General features: G+C 42.9%; 1 protein-coding gene across 2 annotated transcripts; it reads right to left on the reverse strand.

Moving 5' to 3' along the window:
• Positions 1 to 3,618: 3,618 nt before the first annotated feature.
• Positions 3,619 to 13,002, reverse strand: lbh (LBH regulator of WNT signaling pathway). Of its 2 annotated transcripts, none has more exons than XM_060052687.1 (3): positions 12,729 to 13,002; positions 8,093 to 8,195; positions 3,619 to 5,505 (listed from the first exon to the last, which is right to left on the reverse strand). In XM_060052687.1, exons 1-3 carry the CDS (start codon positions 12,755 to 12,757, stop codon positions 5,281 to 5,283), a joined length of 357 nt encoding a protein of 118 aa, XP_059908670.1. In that variant the 5' UTR covers positions 12,758 to 13,002; the 3' UTR covers positions 3,619 to 5,280. The 2 variants fall into 2 exon arrangements, with proteins under 2 accessions (XP_059908670.1, XP_059908671.1); XM_060052688.1 differs by lacking the exon at positions 12,729 to 13,002 and adding an exon at positions 10,581 to 12,661.
• Between the last annotated feature and the right edge of the window lie 1,303 nt (positions 13,003 to 14,305).

A 14,305-nucleotide genomic window follows, 5' to 3' on the forward strand; every position in this document is an offset into this window, starting at 1 on the left:
TTGGGTTTCAACATGTCTCTCTCTCTTCCTGCTTTTCCTCCTCCTCCTCCTCCTCCTCCTCCTCCTCCTCCTCCTCCTCGATGCATGTTGATTTCAAAAGCAGTGTCACCTGGGTTGTATAGGTGCCTCCAATAGGTTCGAAGATCACGCCATGTATGTCAGGTCAGTACACCTTACACAATCCCTCTTTTCAATCCTGCTCTCTCTCTCTCTCTCTCTCTCTCTCTCTCTCTCTCTCTCTCTCTCTCTCTCTCTCTCTCTCTCTCTCTCTCTCTCTCTCTCTCTCTCTCTCTCTCTCTCTCTTACCCCAACCACCCCCAACCATGGTCTCTAGGCAATAAGGATTAGAGTAGCGGTGGCATAAGTTGTCTATTTATATCCAGCCAGCCTATGGAAGAGAGGCAGTGTGAGGCTTAGCACATTAACACACACGCAAGGGTACACATCCATAGCCGTAGATTTTTCGGGGGGATGCTTGGTTTATGTCTCGCTCAATATTTTGAACACGTGCATTTGTCCCCCCCCCCCAAGAAAATGAATGACGCACAGGACTTTTTTTTTTAAGAACTACATAACCTTACTCATAGATGCAACAATACCTCTGACTGCGGCAGGTCTATTTTGTTCAGCACTGGGTCTTTTTTGACTCTCACTCCTCGGTCTTGCGTGTGTTTTTAAAAACACACATGCATATTTGAAAGCAATACAGAATGCCTGAGAGTCATGCTGCAAAATATTTCAATATTTTGTTGAAATAGACATTGTGTAAATAGACATTTACATCATGAATTGATGCAGAAAAGGCACAAAGTGAGGCCTTAAGATTCAACAGAATGCAGGAAATTAATATTTGAATGAGTATTTCACATAAAAAATGTGACTGAGGTACGACCCCCAGACCCCCAGCCCTGTGTGTTAGAAAGTAACCTAGGCAACTGCACACACCTAATACATCTCCATTAATAAGAGCTTGAAAATCAGCTTCAGAGCAAGATAGCAACGTGCTCTAACCGTTACCTCATCCCTATGTCTTGCCCGGGGGGCCGTCTGTGAAAATGTCATCGAGCTGAATGAATGTTAAATGTGGCTGAGTTCTTCCAGTATGCGCTAGGGCCAACACAGTCTACGTCGACTGTTAGGGAGGGCATGTTTTAGGTCTGTACAGCAGTGTCGACTGTGAGCCAGACTTTGATTAATCGCGATGTCAGCTGGGGTTATGTTTTGAATGGTAATCAGTGCGTCATTACGCTGCCTCCCAGATGAGCATCTCAAATAAGTCTCTGGATTATTTCTGGGTCAGGGGAAAAAAAGACCACATGACGGAGAATTTTTTTAACCATTCTGTCCGCTGAAAGGGGCTTTCTATCTATATCTGTTTGATTGTAGTCAAGGGGCATTTGCACTTTGTCACCATGCATCACTTGCCAGGTGATCTTAGATGAGCTGTGTCCCTTATTGCCATCCTCAAGTCTTATCTCAGGTGACTTCTTCTCACTCTATCTGGCTGTCTTCTAAACCTTCAGCTCCCAATGTTTTCTCTTCTGTGACTCCTTCAACTTCCTCTCCTTCCTCCGGTCCACCGCCTTCTCCTTTATATCTTATTCTATCTCCCCCCTTTGTTGACAGTGCCAGATATGTGTCTACTCGCTCTCTCTTCTTCCAGACAGGTTATAAATAACAGGGCACATTTTTTCACTTCATGTCCTCAGAGATCTGCTTTCTTCTCACACTTGAGGAACCATGGGAAAATAATCTTTCTCTTACGCACATGGCACTCACCATCACACCAGGGGTCAGAACAAGATCCACAGGCACACGTTCCTATATTTGTTTTCACTACAGAGCACACACCCGAAAACAAACGTGCGCACGCACATCCACAATGAGAAGGCTTCACGGTGCACTGCGAGACAGGCTTTCAATGCACAAACCACAGCAGGTATTGAAGCTAGAGGCACTGTCCTCAAAGTGTTAACCTACATTACATAACCCCCCTTTCCTCCCTTATTTTGGGAATGCAAAGTATAATTTCTGAGGCCATGTTAAGTGAGGGAAACTGAACAGAATAAGTTAAAAGTCAGGACAGACATGCAGAGAGAGAGAGAGCGAGAGAGAGAGAGAGAGAGAGAGAGAGAGAGAGAGAGAGAGAGAGAGAGAGAGAGAGAGAGAGAGAGAGAGAGAGAGAGAGAGAGAGACATATTAACCAAAACTAATAACCGACGCGCTGTACAGAGAGGAAGTGGAAAAAGAGTTGAGCTTCTATGTTGCTCTTGTGACATGTCCGATGCGGGGGGGGGGATGTTTGGGGTGCATAAAGAGGGCTGCACAGGGTGTAGCAGTCTTAGTTTATGTGTAGCCGAGGGAGGGTGGGGGGGGGGGCTGGAGGTTGACTATAGTTGAGAGCCAGAGAGAGAGGGTTGAAGGGGTTAGACTCTGCTGACACACTGGGATCAGCAACGAGATTGTTTCCATTGGAAAGAATTCTAAGAATGAGTTAGAAGAGCTATCAGGGCCTGTACTCTGAGCACTCTGACAACGGTTTTAATACAACGCCAGGTCCACATACACACACTTCAACATCACAGTTGTGCGTACGCAAGACACAAACCCTGTCCTTGATATCGCTGTCACCTTATCACTTTGTAAAATGAAGCCTGTGTATGTACACAAAAATATAGGCACGGTAGAGAACTTTATTTAAACAAGGGGTCACAGAAGTCAATGATCTATAAAAGCCTAATGTAACAATGGTCTGTTTATTAACTGACTACCGCACAGTTAGGGCACGGTTCAATTTTATTCATGCTTTTACTTCTACATCAGATGACAGAGGAAATAACTAACATAAATGATTAATAAAACACAATAAGCGGCCAATGCTGACAAAAACACTGTTTCTTGGCCCTCAAGTGATTTATTCAGCAGAGTTTCTTTCTTCCAGGGAAACCAGGACCAGGTGACCAGGACAGAATGTCAGTGCATTGTTCTCCTTCCAGGAAGTGACCTTTTCGCATTCTAAGTATATGTATTGCACTGGACACTCTGAACCCCCGACACACACACAGCAATCAAATGCTCTTTTGAATGGAACACTTTAACGTGGCCATAAATAAACCAGAAGTTTCCACTGTCACCCAGATCAGAAACGATTGTGTTTGTTCCTGTAAATCACCTCAGTTCCTCATTAGAACATTTCCCCTTAACTTTAATTAGTAGTTTTTTTGTTGAGTGGGTAAATGGGGAAACAAGTTCCTTTAATAGAAACAATAGCACGCTATCATACAGTTCACACACTTACTACTGGAATTGAATTATACTGCCATCCGGGGAGAGGGGGATGGGGTGTAGTTGACAGGAAGAACTGTCAAGTTTTTTTCAGTCTTATATTTTGCAGCGTTGCATCTTCATTTCGCAGTGAGCAAGGATGCAAGCGCTTTCATTTGCAACCAATGCATGTGACAGGAGTGTTTTCATATCTAACCACTGCATGTGTCTAGATATGAAACAGGTTCTTTGTCTTTGGATAAAATAGATTATATCTTTCCACCTGTTGAGAAGGCCTAACTGTATCTTGCATCTCAATGTCTTAACTCATTAACAAAAAAATGAGTTACGCAGTTTTAAAGCAAATTCATGTTTATTTACAACTTCTGTATTCATCACAGAGAAAGTGGTCTAAATACACACGCTCACACACAGACACACAAACAAAAAGATGGCGGCCAATTCTCCCTGAGCTTTATAAAAACATGGGGCCAAGGGACAGCAATTTCCCTGTACACAGCTCTAATGCCATTCAAAAGGAATAAAGTAGAAAATATAGTAACTCCACATTGCTCAAAAGACGTGTACATAAGTCACGACTTCTCAAAAACATTAACATGAAAAAAACAAGTGTTCCAAATGGTTGGGTGTACAAAACAGTGGAGGCACCCATACATTTCAATTGCATAGAGGCAAATCATTTGCATGCCTCAAACCGAATGACAAATAAAAGGACTTCATACATCAGACTAGCGGGTCCTTCACCCTTGACATCATTTTGTGAAACGTTGGGACCAGTGTATTGGACATTTCCTCAAGATAGTGACAGCATCAGCGTTGATGTACACCATCTGTTGTGTTGTCGCGTTAAACATAATGGCAGACTTGAAATCAGGAAGACTTAAAAGAAAGCTACAATGGTCAACACACACTAGAGAAGTCCTTTCCCTGTCATTCCCCCCACCCCCTTCAAAAGAGAAAGAAAAGAAAAACAATAAGTTCAATGCGATAGGAACACAAAGGATATATCAAAACACTACAAGGCTTCTAGGCTGGGCTCCATGAGGCTATATACATATATATCTAACTGGGCCCGTGTTAAACTTGTGACCAACTACCCCAGGTTGGTCAGCTGAAGCCTTAACCTCACTAAAGCCTAACGACAGTGTACACATGAGCCCGTCAACTGCAATCGTACACCTCAGTTCTTGACCTCGTTAATCATATCCGCACATAACATGTTGCCCATTGAAAAGCTGGTTTACAGTCCGTACTCCTTCTCTGCATGTAAATACTTTGCAGTCCGCTTTGCACAGGAGCCATATGGCAAGCCTTTCACCATGTGTCATCGATAAGGATCTTTCAACAGTTAGATTACAAAATAGTGACGAGTTTGGAAACATCTCCCCCGATTAACAACTTACACAAACCAAGAGCTGCAGACAGCAATGGTACTCACAATAAAAAAAAAAAGTTTCAAAGGAGAAACTAGACATTGTACTTCAGACAACAGTCCCCACAGGTACCACAGCAACAACGTCATGGGACAATGACAGTCTCTAGGGTCATGACACCAGCCATGGAAAGGAAAGAATGGACACCGTCACGGACACCAGCAGTGCAACTCCATCTTTGGAGCCTAGCTCTGCCACCGGCAAACACGGCATCCGTTTTGGGTCCAGACAAGCAGGGTACCATGGTATAAAAATCTAGTTTACAACCCCATGTCTCTGGTCTTTCCCCAAGCCGGAATGGGTGGTTCACAAGTCCTAAGAAAGACATTTTTTTGAAATTGTAAAAAAGTATACGTGAGAATGTGTATGTATTGCCTCTCTTGTGGAAGTGATGCTTTGGTGTCAGAGGAAGATGGCGTCAATAGACATTAATATGTGCCTGCCATTGTGTCTGCCAAGTGCAGTACAGCCAGTGTGGGTAATTGGGGTGGGAGCAGGTTGAAGAGAGATGGATGGAATAGGTTTGGGTGAACAAATGCAGCAAAAACAGAAAAATCTGCGTTTAATGCTCAGAATTCTGCATCGGCTGTCCATTTTGAATACTGCCATTCTGCTGCTCCTCCTCCTCCTCATCATCTTCCTCCTCCTCTTCACTGACAAGGAACTCTTCTGGGGGCCAGCGCAGTTCTCCACTCTCCACCTCCCCCTCGGTCGGCTCCACCACTATAGAGGGCAGGCGGTCCTTCAGCTTGCAGCAGCGATCAAAGTCTGAGGGGTCCGGGAAGATCTGCATGGACAGAAGACGAGGGGCAGAAAGGGTTAGCCTTGTACACATTCAACAAGTTGAGCGGTTCTGTTTTTGGTCAACATTAGAAAATACTATCCCTCATCTCAAAAGGGATTTTGAACAACTATAAATAGTTAACCGAAGATAAACACACTTATTATTATTCAAGTATTCTAGGGTTCCGGGATCCTCTCCAGATCCTTCTCGGGTTGTCTTGGTCTTCAATAAAAAATAAATAAAGGCGAGGGCAGGTTACTTGATGACACGTCTCTCTCGGCTCATTTAACATTCATGTTCCGTCTGGGAGTGTCAGTGAAAATTCCACCAGGCCTAGTTACATCAGATCCGGTGTGTTGGTAACCAAGGAATGTGATCTATGCTTGCAGACTCAAACGCTGCCATCATGGTCATTTAAATTCTCTAAAAGGGCAGTATTGCAAAGCAGCTCTAATTACTAACTTATATATGCAAATTGCGTCACTCAGTATGTGTCAAAGGTTATACAGCTCATTTATGGAATTCCAAGTCAATTGCAAGGTAAAAGGAGATAAAAAAGGAATTGAGGCGAACCAGGCAAATTTGTAGAGGCATGTCCAAATGTGGCTTGCATATAAATGCATTTATGGATTCTTGATTTAAACTGAAGGGCATGAGAGACTTTAACAAAATATTACATGCATTCCCCGTCCTAAAAGATTGGATATCCAGCCATAACTTCCCTGAAATCTCAGACCAGAGCAATTGCACAGAGCAAAAAAATTGAAAAAGACAGATCACTCCTGGTCCAAGAACAGTATTTTTGCTGTTGTTTGGATAAAGTGGAAGAATATTTTTAGACCTGCATATTTCACTTTGAAACATTGGAAGGGGATGGGCAAGGAGCCCAGTGGAAAGAAAGCATGAGATGAGGCAAGAGAGGGGTTGATGGAGTGGGTTGGGGGTGGGGGGTTTTGGCCGTGTTCGTTGTTTGCATGAATACCACAGCAGTGGAATGAGGAGCAGAATAGAAGGGCAAAATTGCCCTGTGAAAGAGAGAAATTGCCATGGTGTTAAGGGCATGCCTCCAGACAGAGCTTTGGTATTCTTCGTAGATGGTGTGTGGCACGGCACGAGCAGCTACATACACCGAAGCACACATTTGGACAAAGCTTTGGTATGTATGTGGAGTAGTGAATCGACAAAGAAATTGTTACATATATGGAAACGAGCGATAGAGAATAAACACAAAGCCAAAAGGTCATTATAAAGCTATTTCTGGAGATGGCCAGGCCTTTTCCCGATCTGCATTTTACGGCATGCGTTGCTACTAGTCTACATCAGCACCAAGTGGAGGTGAGGCAGTGGATGACCTTGCCATTGGAGCACCTGAAGCCAATTCATGTCATAGTTTGTTTCACTTTAGGGAAAAGGAGTTGCAACAAATCCAAAGTGATTCCCACGGTTGGCTATATTCAGGTTGCTCCAAGGTTGGCTGGGAGAAGCCTCAGCTCCCAAGTCTTCAAGCCACTGTTGTGATTAAACCACACTTGGACAGTGCTGAATTGAATGTGTCAGCCCATTTCAATGAGCACGAATGTTGAATTACAGTAGATTACACGCATTTCAGTTATGCGATTAGACAAGATTTTTTTGGTGGGGGGTTTAATCTACGCAAAGAACATGCATGCATAAAGCATTGGTGGCAGTCATGCAGATTGGATCAAAGCCACTAAAGCCATCACAGCAACGGTTCTGAGGGCGAGCCTGAAGCTTGGCCATGCATCACAGAACAGAAGGTCCAGCAAAGGTTGGGAAATTGAGAGGAAGTAGCATATTGGCTCTCCATGTCCCTAATTTACCCCTCTCTCATCCTGTCAGACTGACGCGTACAGCTGGGTTGTGAATAGAGAAAAAAGAAAAAGGAAACCGCGTCTTCCTATGGGTCAGTCTATGTCCTCTGGGTGACAATTCCCCTCCAACTTGGTATATTTTTAGCCCTTTATTCTGCGTCCAACCTGCAGACACTGCCTGGAATAACACCTATCCAGGGATGTTTCAGAGAACACGCCTCTAGTTGACAGCAAGACAAAGGATGAAAAAAAAAAAGGAGAACATCTTGTCACAGCCACCTGGGGGCTGGGCTAGTAATGTCTCAGCATCTACCAGGGTATTTCTGTCATAGGGGAGCCGTACCAGTGGAATATTCTAAACAAAGCATGTTTTTTGGGGAATGATAGAAAATGTAATAGTTACAACATTGTTTATTTTGCCATTTTTAATGTTGACTGAAGTAAAACCATCTAAACATTCAGCCTAGCATATAATAGACCTTTTCCCAGTATAACCTGCAAAGTGGGAAACTCCCAGTGCTCCGCCACTAGATGTTTATCCTGTCCTCCCTTCGATGAAGGGCTACCGTAGCAAGGAAGGCCCTCACCGACATCAACCAAATGTATCAATGGGAAAACGGCAGAAATAGATTAACAAAGCACAAGAGGGGTGACTCCTCTCTGTGGATTCTCCATTTCTGTAGCTTCTCCCTCTCTCTGTGTGTCCCTCCGGGTCTGTCTCTCTCGTGCATGCGTGTGCATCAGTGTGTGTGTCATACCTGGAAGGTGAGCCTGTCCTTGCTCGGACTGAGCCTCATGTCGTCCATTGGTGTGCTGTTGATCATCACCTCGGTCATGTCTTTGGTGGGCAGAAACACTATGCTGCAGGTGGCAGAGAGAGGGAGAGGGGAAGCATGTGGGGGTTAGTGATGACCTTTCAATACCCTAAAGGTACACCATATTGATAGTGCTAGAATGTCACTGCTCACAATATGCCGTCTTCCACATGCAGAATGGGACTTTAAAGGACAAATACAAGACTGTAAATGGGTGATATTATGCCACCACGTGCGAGTGTGATTTGCCCTTACAAGCTGTTGAAAAATGTGCCTTTTCCTGTGTTTTAGTGAGATCACACGTGGGAGTGTCCATTTGGATGTATGCTAGATCAATCTACCAGCCTACCCAGTGGACTGTAGCAAATGTTGCTTATCTATCCATCATACATCTAGGTGGACACTCCCACTTTTGATGTAAATAAAACCCAGGAAAAGGCAGATTTTCGAACAGCTTGTAATGGCTAATCACACCCACACCTGGGGACATATCACCCCTTTAAATGTATTTCCAATTAATAAAGAATTTATCTGAGTAAGCAGGGCAGATATCGCAAGTTGAATTGCCCATTAAATGGTTGTCTTTACAGCTTGATATAGTCTACAGTTTTCTAAACTACAGATTAGAAATGTAAACGTATAAGGCTAGAGAAACCAAATGTTTAACAGAAGCTTAATTGTCTTTAGATAGTATACCTTCACTTCCAAGTTGGTTAATTTTCTCAGCAGTTATTATCAGCTGACTTGACCACAACACAAAATCCCCTATGCTTTAGTGTGCCACTGCACTGCGAAACTGCACCACTAAAATGATGAGGTTTGGATAGCGGAACATTCTGTAGATACAAGACAATGCGCTAAAGCAGTGACACATTTTCAAGGAGATTTCGTGGGCGTGCAGTGCCATTTGACCGGGGTTTAACCAAAAGAAAATACACATCCGTTTCAAAGTGTAGAAGAACTTTCCATTTTAGAGAAACATGTAAAAGTTTATGTTTATTGCACTTGCTATACAGAATTGTCAAGAAAAATTCTAAATAAATTCATTGGTGCAGGTCTCCGAACCAACTTGTTGCCTGAGAGGAGATGCTCAGAGGACTTCTCACGCACTCTATTTAAAGACCGAGGGCATGGTGGTCATCGACCCAAGGCTCGTGGTCAGTACGGTTGCTGGCCAAATAAGACAATGGAAACAAGCTAAAGGACACCGTCGCATGTGCAGACTGATAACCGAGCCACATGGTATCTGGGGAATTCAAAACACCATTGTAGTTCAAATAATAACTTTTTGCATCATATCATATATTCATGTGAAATTGTGTAAGGATAGCTGGAAAGTGTCTCAATTAAGAAAACTTCTCTACAGTAGGCATGAATGAACACATTATTCTAGTCAAGCCAGATTTCTCACCCTCCCATCTTGGAAAACCACGACAAGTTTCGGTTCATCATACTTCTGCAATTGGTACATGAAGCGTTTAGAGTACAGAGCAAAAATAGAGCCACTTCTCAGTCTCCATCAATGACTCACTTTGAGCCGTTCACCAAACGAAAACTAGGAACTCCATGTACAAAGAAAAGGTTATCCATTGTAATACTTCCAGTAAATTCACTCAAACTCCCGACTGACTCTTGGTCATCATATTATAGTTCAGATTTCACCACTTGGTCAAAACAAAACAGACAATATTTGAGATGTATGAATGACCACCATTGTAAATCAGTCATTTGAAAGGATTAGGTTCCATATAAAAATAAAAATAAATGTACTCCTGTAAATCCAATCGTTTCCTATAATCTCGCCAAATCTTGTTTGGTTATGAGAGTTCTGCTGCATCACTAAACCCATTGGACCATAGTGTGGTTCAAATAGTAATCGCTTCCGATCTGTATCTTTTGGACAGAAATCCTGGCATTACCACCATTCAATCTCAGAATCGAGAGCAACAAGGGAGAAGACACAAGAGGGCCTCATTAAAACATTTAAGTCCATTGCTGAACTGAAACCCGGGCGCACTTAAAAAGGTGCAGTGTGTGTAATTGAGTGGCATGTAGCAGAACGGATTTGGAAAGGTTCTATAATCATGTTTTAATTTGTGTATAATCTGATGAACATAATTGTAATAATTTCTTTACCTTAAAAATCGATCCCTACATTACCCTAGAATGGACAAACGGCTCGAGAGAGGACCAGTTTGTTTAATTTGCAGTATTACTTTAAGCTATGCCCTATAGTTTAACAGACTAAAAACAAATACACCAATCTAGGAACCTCATCCCTTGCCAGGCTACTCTATTCTGTCGTCGATGACGACGACGACATCATTTGGGAATACCTACTGGCACCTCGCAGGCCACCGCAGCCTCTCCTACCTTGTTAGAAAGAAACCTTTCTTAAAAAAAAGAAAAAAAAAAAGAGTCATCCCCTTACCTCTGCTCCACTAGTTAGAGAGACGCACGCAGAATGATCCTGAGCTCATTACATCCTAGAGATGGGGGTGGAGGGTTTAGGGTCACATGCAGAGGGGGGTTTCAGTCAGGGGTGACCTCAAGTCGTGGAGAGCAGCAGGGGAAAGGGAGGGAAGGAAGATAAACAGTCAGACCTTGCCAGTCATATTTCTCCGTAAGGATCATATAAACATCCTGCTCAGCTTAGAATAACAGAACATTGGCCCAATAAAACATAAAGGGGCACAATGAGGTGGAAGTGGAGGGCGGGGCCACAAACACACATACACTCAGCCAACGTCCCATCCAAAAAGGTCCTCTATGATTGGTCGACCTCAATGAATCACAGGACATTAGTGTATCAGGATCAATGGATTGATTTTCTTGTTTGGGTTTTAACCCAACAGTTGGGAACAGAGACTAATTGCTGGCCGTTTCTATTTTCTGCACCAGATAAACCTCATTCAGGCTGCAGCTGCCTACTTTTAGTGTGAGCGTCATCGAGACAGATCTTCTCAAAGCCCATTACTCGAGATGCTCAGATCCCTTACACCAGATCTCATGTATTCAGCAGCCAACTCTGTAGACGAGACGGCCAGCCAACAGTTTAAAGCAATACACAACACACAAGAAAAACAGCCCAAATCCAACTGAGCAGCAGTAATGTAGACATTAGAATAGGAATTCATAAATGCCATGAACATTTCAAGCATGAGTCCTTTCAAGTCACATGGACCCCAGGAGAGAAAACGGACTTGATTAAGAGAGTGGAAATATCCAACTACCACTGAATCACCACCGACACTGAGACTAATTCAAGCAAAGATATCCTGTGTTTGGCTGCAGTCACCACAATTGTAGATTCGTCACAGGAAGGAACTCCAATGCATCAAATTAAATTCCGTTATAGGCCTACATTTCTCATGCTGTGCGTGCCATTTAGTCCTACCATCAGATTGTACTATTTAGTAGAGTCAGCTAAAGCAACTTTCATCATGTTTGATACATGTGATGAAGGAGGCAGGGTTTTGGGCTTCTTGCGGGATGCCTACAGGTTAGGCTGCATACATTGGGGACCGAACTTGGTACCCTTCGACTGTAGGTGTTTGGAGACACACACCCTAGCCACATAACCATCCTGTCCTTAATACCTTCGTCTACCATGGAGAGATGAGCCTTGAATGAAACCATTTCCTCATAGACTGCCAATCAAGGATACAAAGCAGGCAAACCCAAGTGAGTCACTCCAGGAAGACCCATCACCTGAACCCTCAATGGGCCTGGGTGAACTCTCCAGTGGCTGCAGTGGTGGTGCTGCTGCTGCAGCTGACGTGGTCCAAGTTGAAAGGTGCAGCAGCAGCCTAACCCATTGCGCACGATGGGATATTACCTTGTGAATTATTAAAGTTATTTACCCAACCCCTACTGCCGACACCCGTTCTCCGCTTCTGCTATCAATCTAAACTCGGAGCCCGCCAGACTGCTCACTGCATTCCATGCCACCCCAACACAGAGCTGTCCGACGCCCAAGTCGCACGGCATCTTGTGGGGTCCAGGAGAGGGATGGGACGGGCCAGACCCCCCAAGAGTGAGCTGGAATTGGTAAGACCAATAGGTAATAGATATGGAAATTTTTGGAGAGGAAACCATTTTTTTCATGCAACAACTGCACCACAGCCGAAGCAAGCAAGTACTGAATGTAGAGTCAAGAACAAAAGTGTGGTTACAGTACACTTCCTGGTAGAGCGCACACACACACACACACACACACACACACACACACACACACACACACACACACACACACACACACACACACACACACACACACACTGTAAATAAGTTAGTTCAATAATTATAATTTACAGCTACATTAACAAGTGCAATAGGCTTCCTGAGGATAGTCGGCTAAAACAAAAACAAAAATATAATGGAGACCTATTTAGTAACGAACACATCCAAATGCTGCTTATGTAAGCCTATTGATTTCCTGGCGATGTAAGCGTTCAATTGAACACGTCAATCTCACCCATGAAGTGCTCAGAATATAATTCTCAATTTACGTATTGATAACGTTTTTCACAAAAATACAGTATATTTATGTTAATATAAAGAGGCAAAATATACTCACCAGTGAATCAGAGGAGAATACACAGACATGAATTCACACCTCTTATCAATTCGGTTGATTAGATACTTTTCAGAAACGTGTTTTCTTCTTTTTCTCCAAGGCGAAAGGTAATTTGCCCTTTTAAATGTTCTGAATTTGAAATTATTACTTGAAAGCGTATTTCCCTACCATTGAATAGTTGAACAAATTCGTCCGTCTGATGGACGCAATAGTTGTATTGAGCTTTTATATAAGAGGCGTGCACATCTTCATGAAAGACACACCCCCTCTGCTTTGCGGAGCACAATTCATCAATGGCGACGCCATTAGAACTCCCAGCCAATCAGAGAACAGGTGCCTCGCATCCAAATGACGGCAGCAAGGAATGAAACATTTCATTGGGGATAGAGAACATACTGCATGATGCCATTGACTTGTAGTCGCTAAGGCAACAAAGTGACAGCCCTTTCTTAAAAAAAAGAAGAAAACATTCACCGTTTGGAAATTCGTGACATGAATTCATAAGGGGAACTCGGGAGGGAAAGGTTTGGATATCATTCACAATTCCAAGGGCAGTCAAATGTTTTATTTGTATCACAATAAATGAATGGTGCTTCAAACGGCCGTTTCCCTACACATTGTGCGATGCAATAGGCTACTGTATGTTCCGACAGCTAAAAGGCCCAGCGTTCCCAAATTAACATCCAAAGGTTAATAGCCCTACCTATGTGGCAATGATCTATAGAGCGTTATAGTTGTTGTCCAGTTGAGTTTGTAGTTTTCCAGGCAGAATGAGCATAGTTTGGAAGAGGCAAGTAAAGAAGGGTTGCGATTCCACACGAGAAAAGGGTCTACACTATTGCCATCTGGTGGCAGGTATCAAAAACATGGAGCATATTTTCTATATTGACGTTCTGATCCCTCGTTGTAGGCCCTATCCCTACCAAATAAATTTGGAAATTTGATTAAAAAAAAGGCATAGTCATTTTTGTCAATTTGCTTTTCTGCATGGTACATCGATGGAATGGTCGGAGTGAATCATAGGACTTTATCATGTAGGCTAGTCATCCATATGTTTATCTATTTAGGATACTATATAAGTTAATGTAAACTAAGACTTCAGCAAATCAAAAGCCTATAAGGGCGTTATTTAAATAATATCATTTACTTGATATAGTCGACGGTATGTTTTTTTTTTTTTTTCACATAGGCCTAATCCTAATAGGCCTACTTTGCCTTTTTGCTTTATACTCCGGCCTGGTAGTGTATCATTTTTCAGAAATTAAACATTGAGGTTGTAGGCCCTCGTTTTTATTCCTACACCGTGAACAACTTCCCTTTGTAGATAACAATGCATTTTTCTATAAAAACCTAAATTATATGATTCGGTTATGACTTGGTTGTGCATGAGAAGCCACCAGATGTCGCTAGCGTAACATAAATAGGTGAGGGCTCGCACTGATGGGACATCTATTTCTACATGCTTTATGCCTTTGCTGTTCTTCCTGTTTGTGATTGAACCTCCTCCAGTTTGCTTAACTCTAGTCCGCATGCACAGAAAATGTAGGCTATATTGAAAGAGTTTGTTGTAAAAGTAA

Source organism: Gadus macrocephalus, chromosome 5 (assembly GCF_031168955.1).
Source record: "Gadus macrocephalus chromosome 5, ASM3116895v1".
NCBI lineage: Eukaryota > Metazoa > Chordata > Actinopteri > Gadiformes > Gadidae > Gadus > Gadus macrocephalus.